Genomic DNA, 19530 nt, shown 5'->3' on the forward strand with positions numbered 1-19530 from the left:
CTGACCGGATAGCGATGCCCTGACATTCTAGGGTGGTATCCCTGCGGTCGATGTCTGCTTCGATAAGACGATACTGCACGGTGTGGTGCGTGATGAACGCTAAGCCACCACCATTATCTCGCTCGCGATCTCGACGGTGCACGTTGTACCCGGCGCAATTCAACAAAGTTGAATTGCTGTGCAACTTCGTCTCTTGGACCGCAGCTATTAATATACCATGCCGACACATAAAGGCGGTTATCTCCTCAATCTTGCTCTGTAGCCCGTTACAGTTGAATTGAAGGAGCTTCATGTGGTTCGGGAGACGTGTCGTGATGTGGGGTGTAAGTGAGGTGTATGTTCTTGCCGCCGTTGGCTGTGTGTGCTGCTGAGGTGATTGCCGCCCTGTGGTGGTGGTGGGGGGCGTCGCAATTGAAGTCAGCGACCGAGCAGCGCAACACGGGCCCTCGAAGTTCCCCGTCCAATCTCGCGTGGTACGCAGACCTGAACATGCCCTAAAGTGGCACCAGCCAAGGCAGGTGTTGCACTTGACTGATGTCACATTACGGAATATTCTGGTGGTACGGTCTGTGGTGTTATTATGTTGTTGTGTTGTTCTTTTTAACAAATGTATTTTTGCGTAGAATTCCTTTCTACGTAAGCGGCCTTCGGCCGCACTTAGGGATTATAACCCTCAGGCAGTAGAATTCTCCTTGCTGTGTTGTCAAAGAATGGGGGCTGAACACCTTTTGCAGAGAACACCTTTCTGCGTAGGCGGCCTTCGGCCGCACTTAGGGATTATAACCCTCAGGCAGTAGAATTCTCCTTTCTGTGTTGCCAAAGAAGGGGGGCGGAACACCTTTTGCAGAGAACACCTTTCTGCGTAGGCGGCCTTCGGCCGCACTTAGGTATTATAACCCTCAGGCAGTAGAATTCTCCTTTCTGTGTTGCCAAAGAAGGGGGGCTGAACCCCTTTTGCAGAGAACACCTTTCTGCGTAGGCGGCCTTCGGCCGCACTTAGGGATTATAACCCTCAGGCAGTAGAATTCCCCTTTCTGTTTTGCGAAGAAAAGGAGCTGAACACCTTTTGCAGAGAACACCTTTGTATATTTTTAATGCTTACTGGGTTATATCCTATCTTCTTTTGTCTCTCATTCTTTTGCATATTTTGGAGTTTGACAGCTGAACTCCGCCATTTAATTTGCATATGCAACCAAAGTCAGACGCGTGATTTTGAAGGTGTTTTTATTTAATGAATTGTGATGAATTGGTTAATATTAAAGTCGTAAAGCAAGTTATAACAAATCAAGTAAAGTGTAAAGTGAAGGGGAATACAAAAATATATTGGTGAAGTGGCTAATTTAAGCAGAATAGGAGTGATAAATGTACGCTAATATCCGATATTTACAAAAAAGGGCATATTTCAAACCCAATTTGTAAATAAATTAGTAACCAAAATTTACAAAAGTGAGTGTTAAAATATTGCGTGGACCCTTGACTACAAGTGTGTGAAATTTTTTTTGGATCGGACCACCCATTTGGACGGAATAGCCCGAAATAGTTGTGAGCGGTGCTAAACCCCACCCGAATCAATACTTCGATAAATAATGAAAATGTTTACTAAAAAAATCGCGCGATTTTTAATTAAAAATTTTCGACTGCGGCGCTTTTTCAATAAAAATCAATACTTCGATAAATAATGAAAATTTTTTATAAAAAATCGCACTTTTCGCACTCCATTACGCTTACTTTTAATTACAGCTAAAATAACTGTAAGCCATAAAAGTAGCGCTGCCACGGTATGGCGAAATTTGCTATTATATTTTGGTTAGAATATCTTATTTAGGGAAAGTAAAAAAAGAAGAAGTGTATAGTGTAAACTGAGTATAATAGCGCAAATGAAATGTGAAATAAAGTGGCAATACCAGCGATTTGAGGTTATAACAATTTTGGAAGGCGCAAAGTTTTACTGTTTTATTAACGAAATATATAAAATAAGTGAATAAATGATTTGGTTTGCATAAAATAATAACCGGAGCTGTTTTAGTAGTGTTTTAAAAGTGGAAACTGGTGATTTAGTGCATTTTTGACGTGGTAATTGCGCATAGAAAACAACGAAATTTAACAAGGTTTTTGTTTATAACTTTTAAATGGTTAATAATATTAGCCCTCCCCCTAAAGATTGTTAATAGGGGGGCCGAAACGCGTCGTTTGGTACCCCTCCCGACTTTTCCGGACCTTTTTTAGGGGTTGTTACCCTACACTAGAGAATTACCCGATATACAATTTATAAGTGGCATTTTGTACAAAAATTTAGGGGTGGTAGTGAAGATTATTTAACAACAAATTGTGAGTGATGTAGAGAAAGCCTCCCCCAACATCCTTACCAAGTTTCATGGCGAAATTCCATATACTTTCGCTGGTTCCGTTTTGGAAAGCCAACCCAAAACTGTCATCATTTCTACACAAAATGTTGAAGATATCGGTCAACGACGACTTCCTCAAAACCCCCTAAGAATTTCATTAAACATATCGCTACACTTTGCCTGAATGTCCATTATTGGAAATCTCAACCTCGATGAGGCTTTCCTGAAGAGCCTTGTAGTTGGAGGAGTGAGCAAGTCATTTCATTCTTTGGCCTTCGCTGTCAAGTTGGGGAAAGTGGCAGGTGCAACAGCCAAAACTAAGACACTATTCGGAACATTTCTCATTGATATCGGTATTAGTATCACATTTGGTACATACCAACTTTAAACATATACACGAACAGTTTATCAAGTATTAATATGGTATATATTTTTTTTAGTAAACAATTTTTTAAGCACAAACATTTTGTAACGCCTTCGAAAAAAACAACAATTGCACAAAATCCGTGCACAAAGTCATGAACCAACTAACGTTCGTTCGTTGCACAAAGTATATGGGTATGTGGGAATGAAACGATACGAGTAAATAGGAATGAAACGATACGAGTAAATACAAGTACATACTCGATACTTTTCATTCGATACCAAGTAATTTTGGCATCGTCACTTTTGAACCAATTACTGAGTAGGTCTCGAAAACAAAGTACCCGTATCGAAACCCGATACCAAGTTAAATTTTGCTCCGAAATTTTTTAGGTATACGTTTATACCTAATATGAATCGCCCTGTGCTTTTTGGCAACTAAATTGCCAGCGAAAAGCGCGAGAAGGCGCCAAAGTCGACATAATGCAAAGTATATGCGATCCGATTGCTTCACCAAAGTCGAGTGTTTGCAACGTTTAGGCTATCTGCACACTTGTCGTCCAATCATAGTTGCGTTATCTTCTCGCCCTGAAATTTTGAGCCGAGCACATGCATTTCAAAGGAGATCTGCACAGTTGTCGTTATCGGCTAGTTATCGGCATATCGCAGAAGATGCAAAAACGGATAAGTACGGCATTGTCGTTTGCTAATCGTTGTGCACGCATTGTTTGTTTACATTTTATGTGGAAAACATAGTGAAAAAGTTAATATTTGCATTAAAATTGCACAAAAAAGTGGATAATTGCATTAAAATTCAATAAATGTGAATGTTTTAACTATAACATATGATGAAATTGTAAAAAGTCTCTGTGTGCATGCACAAAACACATTTCAGGAAAAGAAAATAACTGATATTATTGAAAAATTATGTCTTGAATTGTTGAAGCACAGTCTATATTTTAAAAATTGCAGGTTTTTGTAAATATTTCGCGAAAATATCAACCAGAACAACAGAAAATACCTGCTCCAAGTGAATTTTTAGACGCCAAATGAATTGAAATTTCACGACCGAGTGTGCGAAAGTGTAGTCGTCGTGTAATCGTTGCATCATGATTGTGACGATGAAGAAACTATGATTGGACGACCAATATGCAGAAAGCCTTACACGGCCAATTGGTCGCGTGGTAGTGTGAAGTGGATGAATATTCAGTACAGACGTTTCAACGAGATTTAAAAATCACTGAGTAACTCTATTATTCTTCGCTGAAAACGTTAGCGCTAGGGCAGGCACCTTGTCGTTGGTGCGGGGGCCTAGCCGAATCGCCGACCATTCCCTTTCTGGTCTGGGGCTTCGTTGACGCGCTCGCCGCTTCTGTGCTGCCCTTTTTCTAGACTGGGGCTGCCGGCGAACGGTGACCAAGGACAGGGAGTGTTGCAACACCGTGCCTATTGGACGGTTTGCAGCGAGGAGGGTATAAACCGGCTGTATTATAACGGCCCCTCTTCGACACCGCATCGAGGAGTAACGATGGCCTTGCCGCGACATGGGGCGCTGGCGTGGCGGACTGGATGCGATCCCCTTCAATTTCATTGACTGCTGAGCTCGCCTCGCCGAGCAGGCAGTCGTACGAACAAGATGAATACAACTAAACAAAAAACAACAAAAACAACAACAACAACACAAATATAAAAGCTAGCACGGAAACGGCGACAACGACAGCTACAACAGCAGCTACAGCTACACCTGCAACTATCGCTACAACAGTAGCAACAGCGTCAACAGCAACTACAGCAGCACCTGCTGCGAAAACAGAAACAACAGCACTAAAAACAGCAACGGCCACGCACGGCAGTAACATGCTGGGCTGAGGTAAGGGCGTTAGGCGCAGGGGCAGCTTCCTTAAGAGCCTAACCGAGGAAGACCAGTCCAGAGAAGAAGAGAAGCCAAGTACCAGCAGGGGCGGCGTGGATCGGCCCAGCATAGTTCGGAAGACCTCAAGGGAGCAGAAGAATTAATCCCAAAGAACAGCCATCGCTCTGCAAGCAGGCATCGGACTGAGGGTCGGGGCCGCTCCAGGAGTCGTGACCGCTCAGAGAGTAGATGCTGGTCCAGTGGCCGGCGTCGCACTTAGAGCAGGCGTTGCTCCAGCAGCAGGCACCGTTCTAGCAGTAGGCACCGCAGGTCACCCAGTCAGACCTTCTCAGCGTCGCATGAGTCAGTGTGGCAGGTACAGGAGATCATGAAACGCAGCCGTAGGTGCAGACCTCCTCCACTACTCCCCTCCGGTCAACCGGGTGCCCTTGACGACCACCATCGAGCTGGGCTGGGTGGGTCGGGAGTCAAGTGGTATTTTCGGTACCTTCAGTAGGAGATATCGTCGAATTAAGCCCGCACTATGGCGGAGGTACGGCAAGAGGTGGAGCGTGAGGAACGTGAGCGCGAAGAGCGCAAGCGCAGAGGCGACAGAGCTGCAACCGCTGGTAAGCAGCAGAGTAGCAACAGAGGTGAACTACCCGCGCTTGCTGAAAAGCAGAGAAGCGGGCAACAGCAACAGAGACCAGCGCCTGCTGCAAAGCAGAGAGGCGCGCAACAGCAACAAAGACCCCCGCCTGCTGAAAAGCAGAGAAGCGGGAAACATCAGCAGAGACTCGCGCCCGCCAAATGGCGGAGAAGCGGGGAAACCAAAGGTACCCTTACAGCAACTTCCACAGGTCCAGCAAAACGAACCAGCCTACAGGTTACACCACCGGAGCTACCGTCCCCCAAACGGCAGCGGGGGCCTACACCCCCTCAGACAGAGTCTGGGGCCTGTATTGGTCTGCGGGCCAAGGTCGGTCTCAGGAAGGAACCACTCAGCAGCCCAGCTATTCTGATGCTCTTAAAAGCATCCGGGTGGCTGTGCTGCCCTGTGATTACCCTGCAGCTGCCCTATGCCCTGAGGACCTAACCAGACTCCAGGATGCAATTATGGATGAAGTCCTGAAAGGGTGGAAGCACCCTCTGGTGTTCTGTGGAGTGTACTTCGGGTCAGGCATGCTGCTTGTGGACTGCAAGGATGAGCGGACTGCAGCCTGGCTCGCGGAAAAGGCGCCGGTTATTGAGGGGTGGGAGGGACCCGGGCTATGCACCAAAAGAGGAGAGGACATCGCCCCGGTGCATACCATCTCGGCGTTCCTCCCTAGATGCGCCGAGAAATCGGCTGAGTATGTGCTGGGGCTCATCCAGGCCCATAACGAGGGTGTCCACACGGCTGCGTGGAAGGTGGTGTCGTGCGGCGCCGAAAACAACGGTCTCAGGCTCAAACTGGGCATCGACGAGGAGTCGTGCGTCTGTATTAAGAGCGCCGGATTTAATGTTAACTTCCGGTACCGCTACGTCACAGTGAGGCCGTGGCGTCAAAAGCCGACAGGCACCAAGCAGTCAGAGTCGCAAGACATGTGTATTGACGCGGCAACTGACTCTACTACTGCCCAAGCGACCGAGTCGACCACGGCCCCACCAGACACCAGCTTACGGAACCGGCACAGATACCAGTCAACCAGCTAACAGAACCGGCCCAGGCACCAGCTCCTGTGAGTTACAGGCCAAGTGCCCCTGACTATTTGCGCACTACACAAGAGCTCCTAGCGGATATTGGCAGGCTCGAACTCGATAGAGGAAACGAGGGGGCGCGCAGCTCTTGGATATCGACGACGAGCCCCAATTATGAAGTCACCAGCAGTAGAAGTAGCCCAGGTCAACCTGCATCACGCGATGGCCGCCGCGGCGGTCATTGCGAGCAGATTTTCCACGGAGGACCTGGGTATACTACTTATACAGCAACCGCGGACCTACAGGGGCCAGGTGAGGGGCCTCAACCACAATAACAATAAGGTAATTTGGGACATCTCCTGCGAGAGGCCCAGAGCGTGTGTATTGTTGAAGAATAATATTAAATATTTTTGCATTACAGAGTTTCTTACACAGAATTTAGAATTCTGCCGCAGGAACCGACTTCCTGCAATTCTAGGCTGCGATGCAAACGCCCACAACATGGAGTGGGGCAGGTCGGACACCAACCGCAGGGGTAAGTGCTTTTTAGAATATATTATTAGCGAAGACCTGAGCATTCACAATGTTGGTAATGAACCAACGTTCATTACTAGGGTCAAACAGGAAGTTCTTGACATCACTCTCAGCAACAGACTAACCAGTCCTCTGATCTTCAGTGGAGGGTCTCATCTGAGCCCGCACTGTCAGATCACAGGATTATCCGGCTTGCACTGGAAGCTGTTTGTCAGACAGGTTACCCCAAGAGAAACTCCAGGAAAACAGACTGGGCCAAATACGAAGAGGTACTTAGACTGAACCTACTCACGATAAAGGTACAACAATGAAAAGTAAATTGTATGGCGTTAGAAGACAGGGTTAATAGGCTGAACGGCACTATTTTAGATGCCTTTACGTCCATCTGTCCCGTGTCTAGGCCTACGGGGAAGGCTCAGCCTCCCTGGTGGTCACGGGAACTCACGGTTCTTAAGAAAGAGGTGCGAAGACCTTTCAATAGGGCAAAGCGCACCGGGAACTGGGAGGAATACTCAATCAGTCTTACAAAGTACAATAAGGAGATTAGAAAGGCCAAGTGTAGCAGCTTCAGGACCTTTTGTGAGAACATCGCATCCACTCCTGCAGCTGCTAGGCTTCATAAAGCTTTGACAAGGGACAACACAGGCACTAGATTGGCTATTAGGCTACCTAATGGGACTTTTTCAGGTACTGAACAGGAAAGGGCACTCGCCCTGCTGTCGGCCCACTTCCCGGACGCCATTCCCACCGCCCGGGGATGTGATGTTTCGTGCGTTCATGCCATCCCCACCGGACTCCTTCGAGCGGTACAAGACCCCTGGGGTGGATGGCATATGTCCGGTGTTGCTGGAGCAGGGAGGGGAGCTCATACTTCCACATCTTGTGGATATTATGAGGGACAGTCTACCACTGGCCCACATTCCCAAGGTGTGGCAGAGGACCAGGATTATGTTTATCCCGAAGGCAGGTAAAAGAGATTACTCTCTTGCCAAGTCATTCAGGCCGATAAGTGTCGCGTCCTTTATGTTAAGGCAATGGAGAAAATTGTTGATCATGAAATCAGTTTTAATTTAAACTATGTTCCCATTAACGTAATTTAGAGGTCAATCTTAGTTTACGCATAAATTAAGTACAAACTAAGTAATTTCGCCTTGTAAAGTCTCTCAGTAAATTAAGTTGAAAGTACGTAGTTTATCTTAAACCAAGAACCAAATCACGAACAAATCAGTGTCGGCTTTAATTTTATCGATAATAATCGAAAAAAGTATTGTCCCATAACTGATATGTCATTGTGTTTGGACGTTTTTGTTTTTAATAATCGCGCGTGGTAGTTTGTAAAATATTTCCAGAAGCTTTCTCTTTTGATCACTCATCTAAAATCTAAAAAATTACCACAAACAACTCAGAATATAAAAATATACGCAATTACTCACATTCGCGATCTCTTTTGGTTAAATAAACGATAACACAGGGTTGCTACAAAGCTGTCAAGACAAATAAAAAATCGCGTGTATGAACGCACTTAATTTAGTGAGGTATTTTAAACGAAACTAAGGGCCGGTTACTCAATGTCTGGTTAACACTAATCTCCGGTTAAACATAGTTATTGACGTTACCGACTCTCTGTTGTATGCATGGAGTCGAAGACGTCGATAACGATGTTTAACCGCAGATTAGTGTTAACCAGACATTGAAAAACCGGCCCTAAGTATTTTATGTTGGTAATGTGAATATAGTTTTAGATCCACGGACACTGCTCTGTATACCATAACGGAGGAAATACAAGAATTCATAAGAATTGCACTAATGAATTATGTTACATGAAATATATTAACGCAGTAGTGTCATATTACAAGAAATTATTAACACTCCAACTATACCATGAACCAAAAATACAAGATCACGTAAGAACGCGACGTTGTATTTGTAACTGGTTTTGAGAAAAAAGTTTGCGAAAGCGGGTTCGTCAGCTGAGCGTTTGTTTACATCACAAGCACCACTATTTTACACTTTTATTCAAGTAAAGAAGAGTTAATTCAACATGACAACACATTTTAAAGCATTTTGTTGCATCATTTTACCTAAATTGTGCGTTTAAAGTGGCTGACAATAATTTTGGCTAATTTTGGTTTTCGTTGTTTTCTTTGCTTTGTTTACTTTTCGCTCGTTTTCCAGTGAAACAAGATGGCGTAGAACCCGCTAAAAAAATCGACTTTTTTCGCTCTCTTGTTCTTACGTGATCTTGTGTCTTTCGTTCATGCAACTATAAGTTGGTTCATAACCAGGGATGCCGTTTCAGTCTAAATAGATCCAATTGGATACATTTTTAGACGAATTTTACCGATCAGTATAAATGTGGATACTTTTTTAAATAGGCCAAAATTTTATATTTTCTATAGTTTTTTTCGTTGAAAACTCGATTTTCATTAAAGATATTGGAAAGCATTACGTTTTCTAGCATTTAATTTGTTGTGAACGAAGCAATAAACATGAAGAGATCTCACCAAAATAAGTATAAGTGCAATTGTTTTCATTAGCTAAAAAGTATGCTTTAAGCAAGAGCTTAATATATATATAAAGCAAATATATACTCTTTCTGTAGTAATATCTTACATATCACATATTTTCATTTGTTAATTTAAAAAGAAAGCAGATCAGATTAAAATACTTTTTTAAAAAACTAAATTTGATTTATTTAAGAAAATTTGTGGAAATTTTACTGAAATACACTCTAAAAAAAATTTGTTTATTGCGCATATTAAGAGAGGTAACCAGTTTCCTGTTTTAATGTGTGCAAATTTGCACACCGTGTAATAAAACTAAACATTTACCTTGTTTATGTGGCATCAAACGCGGTATCGAATTAACTCGTGTCAGCGTAGCTCGCTTGAAATGCAAGTGTTTATATGCAATACAAGAAATGAGTCGATCGAACACACTTTCAAACAGAGTTTATCCCGATGCAACCCCGTTAATACATGTGTCAATTCTTGACAATAATGAACATTGAAAAATAATAATTAAAGACTCAAACCGCCTTGCAAAAATTATACTAGCTATTAATTTTATAACAAAGCTTAGCTTAAGTGTAATTTCAAGAACTATTTAAATGGTTTACTTTATACAGAGTTGCATGAAACAACCGTGTGGACAAATTCCGTGTTTATATGCACTCTTAAAACGATTCAACAACTCTTAACTCGCATTCAAAATGTAATTTATGGTGGCACGATTCGATTGATGGTGCCAATTCGATTAGATAATGGCCCGTAGTTATAGTCAAAATAAAGTCGACTGTAAAGTTAAAAGCAGCTTTTTGACATAACTTTCAATGAGATATCTGTCAAAAAACCTGCTTTTAACTTTAGAGTCGACTTTATTTTGACTATAACTACGGGCCAATGTGTTTACATGTGTGTGTCCACATAACATGGTTTGACTTAGAACGAATTGAAGCATCATATAAACGTGGTAATTGCCTGTTTTCTTTTACATACCAATTTTGTCGCGAAGAGCAAAATTACATATTAAAAGTTTAAAATAGAGTAAATGTGACCCCTAATATATATTATTAGTAGGAAATGTATTTTTAATTTGAATTTTTTTGCAATTTTAAATATTTTATATGTATATTTATGTATATATTTTAAAGATCTCGAGTTCAAAATCAAATCCTGAACATCTTATACGTATATTTATACAGATTCTTGTTGAAAAATAGATACATTTCAGTAGTAGTTTTACATGCTCTTTTTAGTGTGTACAGGTACAAATGTAACACATGAATTACTATTTATTATACTTGCAAAATACTTATGCTCAAAAAATGTAATTTATAAATTGAAATTACAAATGTTTGATTTCATGAAAGTTAAAAATATATATACATGTATTCCAAGTCCTTAGGATGGGTTAATTATGTCTTTTTCTTGAAAATTTTTGGTTTTATTACAATTTATGAGATGTATACGTAAAAAAGAAAACTGGATACATTTGGATACATTTTTGGCTTGGTCAGTGATACATTTTCTTGAGACGGCGCGGCGACACTGTTCATAACATGTAAAACTGGCTACACACGACAAACATATGCGCGCACATGTGCGCCAACATGCTCGCTGTCGTTTGCCACAGACGGTGAGCGGCTCATATGTGATTTTGTCGTGGCAGCGTAAAGTGATTAGCAAAGACGGGGATGATACAATTGCAATGCCTTTAAGTTAGCTTCTTTTTATGTATTTGTTACTTAAATTTATTTATATTTTACTTGTATGTATGTACATCCATATACTTATAGTAACTTACCCTCATTTATCAAATATTCAATTGACGCACATGGCTTGGATGCATTTATCCGCCGATGTGCACACTTCAAGATTCAACACAAAATGAGGTTGTTGTTTTTGTTTCCAACGCGATGCTCGCAAACCACGCTACAAACGACAAACATGCACCGCAAGCCGAGCATGTGCGCGCATATGTTCGTCGTGTGTAGCCACTGTAAAGAATATCTTAGGCACTTCCGGCCAGGATAGACACCTGAGCAGATTAATAAAATTTAGCGCACCTAAAACTACGGTACTTTATTGGCTTATTACTGGTGTCAGAGGCGGACATTTGAGTATCACCGGAAAATAGGCTGCCTCCCGAGCTCGATTGCAGTAATCTGGCAAAAGACTGGCCAACATGGAAGAGCACATTTTGCATGCACATGCATGCAAATGAAAAACTAAAAGAAAGCGAGGATGTCAAAATTGCGACATTCTTATGGCTGGTGGGACCGAAGGCGGTTGAAATTTACAACACCCTGTTCCCAAATGATGGGTCAACAGAGCAGGTGCTTGGTATGGGCAGATCTGCGGATACTGACGGTGATGGTACTGGCGGTGAGAGTGCACGTTCACTAGCATATGTGCTCAACGCCTTTGACGAGTACTGCATTCAAAAAAAAACGTGGCTATGGAATCGTTTAAATACAACACGATTACCCAAAAATAAAAACAACCGTTTTCTGAGTTCGAAACGGAGTTGCGTACCCAAATTCGCTATTGCGAATTCAACAGTAGCTGTGGTCAATCCTATAATGACCGCATGTTACGGGACCGAATCATTCTGGGTGTATACGACAAAACACTGCAGCTTAAATTGCTCGACGGGAAGGATGAGCCGCTGTCTAAAATAATTCAAAAATGCAATGTGTACAAAACTGCAAATGCCTTTTGGACCAAGGAGTTTCGAGATCCGTCAATGCAATCACCCGTTTTTGCTACAACTGTGGGCAACAATTTTCGCTCGGACATCTAAATGTGTGCAAAGGCAAAGACGTAGTATGCAGAGGCTGTGACAAAAAAGGTCATTTTGTAAAAATGTGTCGAGTTAAAAAAAGCCAGCAGCCATCACAATTCCCGGATAAGAAAACATCAAGCAGCGGACAGAAGACAAACTCCGGATCGTACAACAAACAAAATGGACAGGTGCACTCAGTGGGAGATTATTATAACTGGAACGAAGAAGGTAAACCTAACTGTAAAATAGAATCAATAAGTGGATCATTAGATTATACTCATATTTATAGAATAAATACGAATAATAACGGCCTAGTGAGAAGCAAGTGGACTAAGACAGAGTATATGTGACCTGGTCTACGGAAAGGGGGCTTAGGTGTCAAAAAATCAATTTTCACTTTTTGGTTGATTCGGATGGAAGATGAGATGCTTTTTCACGTGGTGAAAAGCAGAAAATCCTAACTTGCTTAGAAGTGTACTAAAAATGTAGAAACAGAAACAGTAAACGTCACTTCTTCAGTGGTACTTTTTTATATGTTCCACACTAGCAACTTACACGATGAACTATAATAATATTCCGACCAACAACAACACTTACTGGACCAACAACAACACTTACTGGACGTCCGGCGCGGAGAACAATTAACGAGATAATGAGAAACTGACGAAACGAGTTGCTTACTTTTAACAGCTTTTTCACAGAAAACTAGTTTTCGCACGTAAGCTCCCTTTTCGTAGACCAGGTCACATATACAGAATATGCCGATTACGTTTAAAGTAGACTCCGGATCCGATGTGAATTGCATTCCTATCAATTACCTTTCTTAACTTAAAATTAAAGTTAACAATAAATTTGACGACTATCCAATATATGATTACCGTAACAATAAAATTAACAATATTGGTACAGTAATACTGAATTGCGTTGATCCTGATTTGAATACTGAACAAAAGACAGACTTTGTTGTTGTGGATGACACACATGCTCCAATTCTAGGGTTAGAAACTAACGTAATTTTTCAGATAATAAAACGTATCGATATTAATACAATAAATGCTAGAATGACACCTTTACCAAAAGATAGGGATGACTTCATCAAGCAACACATTTAGTGGTTTAGGTAAATTTCCAGGGACTGTTTCAATAGCATTGGAAGATGGGGCTACTCCTTGTTTGCACTATAAAAAGAGAATTAAATTGAGTATGTTAGAGCGGTTCAGCCGTAAGATTGAAGAGATGGTGGGTAATAAAGTTATATCGCCAGTAAATTATCCTACAGACTGGGTGCATAATGTACAGCTGGTAGAAAAGAAAAACGATATTCGAGTTTGTCCGGATCCAAAACCATTAAATAAGTGCATAAAACGTGAACATTTTCTGATTCCAACCTTCGACGACATTACCAGTCAATTAGCTAACAAGTATATATTTACTGTACTCGATCTTAGTAGTGGGTTTTGGCAAATGGAATTGGACGAGCCAAGTTCGAACTTAACGACATTTATGACACCGTTTGGCCACTATAAATTCAATCGCGTGCCCTTTGGTTTAAATTGCGCACCCGAAATGTTTCAAAGAGAAATGGTCAAACATTTCGGCGATATCCCCGGGGTCATAATTTATTTTGATGACATGGCAATTGAGGCAGAGGACTTAGAACAGCATGACGAGACTCCCGCAAAAGTTATTGCACGAGCAGTCGAAAAAGGCATAAAATTAAATCCAGATAAAATTCAATATCGTCAAACGGAAATGAAATTCATGGGATGTATAGTTTCAAAAGGTACCATCAAACCGCATAGTAAATATTGTGAAGCAATTCGCGGACTTAAGAAACCAAAGAATAAAAGCGATGTCATGTGATTTTTAGGTATGCTTAAATTTTTAGCAGCATATATCCCTTGCTTATCAAAACAATCGACAAAGTTACGTGAATTAACACATAACGATGTCCAGTTTCAGTGGACTGATGCTCATGAATATGAGTTTCAGAAACTCATCAGTATTATTACATCTGGGCCTGTGTTAGCTTTATACGACAAGAAAGGGCCTATTGTTATTCAAACGGACGCTTCAAAAGATGATCTAGGTTGTGTGTTACTTCAAGAAGGTCACCCTGTGGCTGAGTAAATCAGAGCAGAAATGGCCTCAAATAGAGGAGTTACTGGCTATAGTATTTTCCTGTATTAAGTTCCATTATTATCTTTACGGTTGTGAATTTTTAGTGCAAAGTGATCACAAACCGCTAGAATCACTTTTGAAGAAAGAGATCGATGAGGTGACGCCCAGGTTACAGGCCATGTTCATGTTCTTGCTTAAGTATCCAAAAATGGTGGTAATTTATACTCCGGGTAAGCAAATGTTGGTGGCTGACTGTCTTTCTAGTGCAGCACTACGCGAGACTGCTGAAATCGACGAACTAAAGGGTGTTATTCACACCCTGACGAGAAAAGTTTGTATGTCAAAATACAATTACGATATATACTGCAAGCATATAGATGCAGATGAAGAGTACACACAGTTGTGTCTATTTGCGCAACAAGGATGGCCCAAATATCAACAGTTGACGGAACTAAGCAAACAATTTCACAAATACAAGTCAGAAATACACTTTGAAAATAACATGCTGTTCAAGAACCATCGACTAATAATTCCCACGGCATTACAACCACAGGTTTGCACGTGGCTGCACAGGCCCCATCTTGGAATATAAAAGACACTGGCAAAAACCAGATCTTTGTATTTTTGGCCGAACATGGGTAAACAGATAACAGAATTAACTACTAGGTGTGTTGTGTGTGAAACTTTCAGACGCAATAATACAATAGAGCCATTGAGGCAAGACGACGCACCTAAGTATCCTTTTCAAATAAAACTGCCAGCTGCGTGACTGATACACTGAAATAAATATTTATGAGAGTGGGTTATCCAACAATAATACGGTGCGACAACAACCCTTTTAATTCGGTAGAAATAGAAAATTTCTTAAATGATGCGAACACTGTCGCAACTGCGAAAAATCTGTTGAAGCGCTGCTATGAGGCGAACGAAAGAGATAACTTTCAATATCATCTCCTGGAATATAACAATTCCCCAATCGCAGACATGCACCTAGCTCCAACACAATTATTTTTTGGTAGATTAGTAAAAGCAAAGCTCCCAACAGCAGAACTACTTTTGTGCCGGAATTCAGGAGACGAATCAAAAGTACAGGAAAGAATTAAAAGAAAAAAGGTGAAACAAAAACATTACTTTGACCGCAATGCAAAAACATTACCGGAATTACCGGTAGGAGATAGGGTAATTTTTAAGAAAAACGGGAAAGAATGGCATTACGGTCAAATTATGGAGAAAATAAATGAAAGATCGTATATAATTAAAGATAACAACAATATATATTAATTATTGTTGTTGTTGTAGGCTAGTCGATCGATTGCGTTCGTGTGCAAGAAAAATTACTTTTTTCTTTACGTTTTGCCCAAAGTTTCGCTAATCACCTTAGCATCTTCAGGGGCGAATCTTTATTTAAATAACAACAAGAAACAGAACAATGTTATCGAAAAATAATGATGTACATACATACATACATACATACATACATGAATACAAAGCTAAATGTTAGATAAACAAATGAAAATACGAACACAAAGAGACTATCACAGGTTTTAATTTTTCTTATGGCACTTACGTATGGTTTACATTTAATTGACACTGAATATTTAGAAAACATTTGAAACATTTAAAACATGGAAAATTTACACTAAAACATTAAACATTAAAAGCATTGATACCATCAATATGTGGTACTCTCGTCATACTAAACTTTAACTACAAGCATAGCATATAAGCAGCCGCGATGTCATCAGTGTCCTCCTTCTTGTTAATTGTTTTTTCCATTTTCTGTAGAATTCGCAGGCTTTCTTTGGTGTATCCTGTCTTTTCTCTCCGTTCTTTGTCTAATATTTTGACGTTGTATAGATCAGCTGTGTGACTACTATTTAGTATGTGTTGCGCTAAAGCTGTGCTTTGCTTGTTTTTCTTGATATCTGCTTCGTGTTCTGACAGACGAACGCCCAATGCTCTCTTGGTCGTTCCAATATACACTTTGTTGCAGTTTTCGTTTTTGCTCCCCTTGCATGTATCTTCGTATTCCACGTTGCTTTGTTGGTGGAGCGGTAAGGCGTTTTCGTTTGGGAAAAGATTGAAGAAAGAGTGCAGTTTGGTCGGTATGCCAGCGTTACATTAAGGTTGTTGGCGTTTATGTCATGGTCAAGTTGTTGGTAGAATCGAGGGATGTATGTGACGCTCTGATATCGCTTCGTATCGTTGGTAGTTTTCGTATTCGGTGCTCTGTTAAATTCGTTGTTTATTTCTGAAATTTTTTTGTTTTATTAGACTTTGTATTAAGTGGTGCGGGTAGTTGTTGCTTGCAAGAATTTTGTTTATTTTCATTATGTTCGTGTCTTTGAATTGTTGGTGACTTATTGTTAGTATTTTGTGAATCCGATTTTTAGTTGTGCTGACTTTGTACTTTAAGGGCCGGTTGTTCAATGTCTGGTTATCACTACTTGCCGGTTAAACATCATTATCGACGTTTTCGACATCACGCATATAACATGTGATCGATAAAGCAGTCGTTGTATTTAACCGGAGCTTCTACCTCCGATTTGTGCTAATCAGACATTGAACAACCGGCCCTAAGGGTTGCGAAGACAAGTAATTTATTAAACGCCCAGAGGAAGTAGGCTTTGAGTACCAGTCAAGTAGAATTTCATTACTTTTCCGGTGGATCATGACATCCAAAAACGCCACTACCGCTCCACCAACAAAGCAACGTGGTATACGAAGTTACATGCAAAGGGAGCAAAAACGAAAACTGCAACAAAGTGTATATTGGAACGACCAAGAGAGCATTGGGCGTTCGTCTGTCAGAACACGAAGCAGATATCAAGAAAAACAAGCAAAGCACAGCTTTAGCGCAACACATACTAAATAGTAGTCACACAGCTGATCTATACAACGTCAAAATATTAGACAAAGAACGGAGAGAAAATACAGGATACACCAAAGAAAGCCTGCGAATTCTACAGAAAATGGAAAAAACAATTAACAAGAAGGAGGACACTGATGACATCGCGGCTGCTTATATGCTATGCTTGTAGTTAAAGTTTAGTATGACGAGAGTACCACATATTGATGGTATCAATGCTTTTAATGTTTAATGTTTTAGTGTAAATTTTCAATGTTTTAAATATTTTAATGTTTTCTAAATATTTAGTGTCAATTAAATGTAAACCATACGTAAGTGCCATAAGAAAAATTAAAACCTGTGATAGTCGCTTTGTGTTCGTATTTTCATTTGTTTATCCAACATTTAAATTTGTATTCATGTATGTATGTATGTACAGTGCCGAACAGAAGTATTGGCACAGTGAATTTTTCGCAATATATGCAAAGTTCTTTATTCTAATTTATTTTCGATCATTTATTATAAATTCATTTTACACCAGAAAACATAATAATAAAATCTCTAAACTTTGTGCAAAACTCAGGAAAATTCATTAAATTTGCATACTAATTTGCATCTTTTTATTCAAATTTTTTAGAAAAATTCTAAGTATGCAGTTTTATAGCCCATTCAAATTTAGTATAACAAAGTGATTTTTGGTAATGTTTTTTCACGCAAGTTCTTCCATACAAAGTAATTCGATAATTACTTTTTGTATGGAGAAAACGAACAACACCTTCCACTATGTTGTGTGTCTACAAATAATTAGTAAGTAAGGTCAGAGAACTTAGATAGATAGGTGCAAATTTTTGGAACGTAAAATTGTTTGGCTGAAAAATAAATCCATGGAATATCACCACAGCGCGATTAACATTTCAAGAAGAGTTAACAGAGAAAAATGTAAATTTCTGTTATGATAATGTTATATTTGTTGCCAGTGTCTGGCTATGTGTTCCTTGGTTGCAGGTGAATGCAGAAACGTATTCATGTATATTTTTTTTATAAAATTAAATAAATTAATATAGTTAAATTATATTAAATGTACTTTTATATTAGTTAGAATTACTGATTTGCATTTCTGCAAAACCATTTGTTAAATATAATTTATTCAGTAGTTAATGTTGCTAAAAACTTAAAAAGCATCTGTTCAAGTTCGCTTCTTGTACGAGTATTATATTATGTAAATAGTAAAAATGCATGTTAGTTACAAAAAATGATAAACTTGGTTTTTTCACATACTCATTTTAAAGATGGACGCATTAACAAAAAAATGTACAAAGCAATACACTTGTTAACTTCAAAGTTGTTTTTAACTTTTACTGCAATACTCGTAGATATTATTTGTGAATAATAGTTCTGGAGTCAAATGCAAATCCATTTCCCAGGCATGCGCATATGGATGCTTGTAGTACATACAGATGCGATCAACTAATTAGCAACGAAATTCAAAATGATATTGTTTGCAAATTATGTTTATTTATTTATTTTTAATAATTTCCTTTAAAACATAATTCAATCTATAACAGAAACCACAATAATAAAAGTTTATAAGCTTGCACAAATTGCAAAATAATAAATCAAACTTCAAAAAATTGTTATAAAAATTTCAAAATTTTTAATTAGAATATTTAGAAAATTTTCGGGTATGCAGTATTGTAGTCCATTCAATTATAGTATATGAAAGTCCAAGCTTTAGTCGTTAAAAATTACCGTTCATTTTTTAGAATTTTTTTGTGGAGGGTTGTTCGCATTTTCTTCCATATAACACATGAACAAAATTTTTTTTTTGTATGGGAAAAAACAGCAGTACCCCAACAAAAGAATCCTAAAAAATCAACGGTAATTTTTAACAACTTGAAACTTGCACTTTCTTATAATATAATTGAATGGACTACAATACTGCATACCCAAAAATATATTAAATATTCAAATAAAAAATTTGGATGACCATTTCTTGAAGGTTGATTCATTTTTTTGCAATTTGTGCAAGCTTTAAAACTTTTATTATTGTGGTTTCTGTTCCAGATTGAATTATATTTTAAATGAAAATCATTAAAAATAAATAAACATAATTTGTTGATGGCAGCTGAATGTATGTATGTATGTACATGTACATATGTAAATATGTACCCCATACGCATACTCCAAAATCATTTATTGATAACGTTCTTGCACCTGCACATAATATTACATATATGTAAGTACATACTAACTTTCTTCTTATTTGGGGCTGACAAACTTTAACTTAAGAGTCGACTTTATTTCGTCTACTAATATGCCCCAATAGTTTTGGAGTCAAATGAAAATGCATTTCCCACGCATACATATATGTATCTATATGTACTACATGCTCCATTAATTGACAACGTTTTTGCATGCATATATAAGTACATCCATACATACGTGCATATTGCTGTCTAAGTACCACGCACATATATACAAATGTACATATGTACAACTCA

The 19530-nt window shown here is 39.5% G+C and overlaps 1 protein-coding gene across 1 annotated transcript; it reads left to right on the forward strand.

Moving 5' to 3' along the window:
- Positions 1 to 5104: 5104 nt before the first annotated feature.
- Positions 5105 to 14734, forward strand: LOC108373578 (uncharacterized protein K02A2.6-like; the record flags this gene model as incomplete). Its single annotated transcript, XM_017629489.1, has 4 exons — positions 5105 to 5189; positions 12901 to 13070; positions 13141 to 13861; positions 14286 to 14734. Coding segments are annotated over exons 1-4 (1425 nt in total), but the record flags the coding sequence as incomplete, so codon positions are not given.
- Positions 14735 to 19530: the final 4796 nt, after the last annotated feature.

The sequence above is a fragment of the Rhagoletis zephyria genome, unplaced genomic scaffold (genome assembly GCF_001687245.7).
Source record: "Rhagoletis zephyria isolate East Lansing unplaced genomic scaffold, Rhagoletis_zephyria_1.1 Rzeph_scaffold_06826, whole genome shotgun sequence".
NCBI lineage: Eukaryota > Metazoa > Arthropoda > Insecta > Diptera > Tephritidae > Rhagoletis > Rhagoletis zephyria.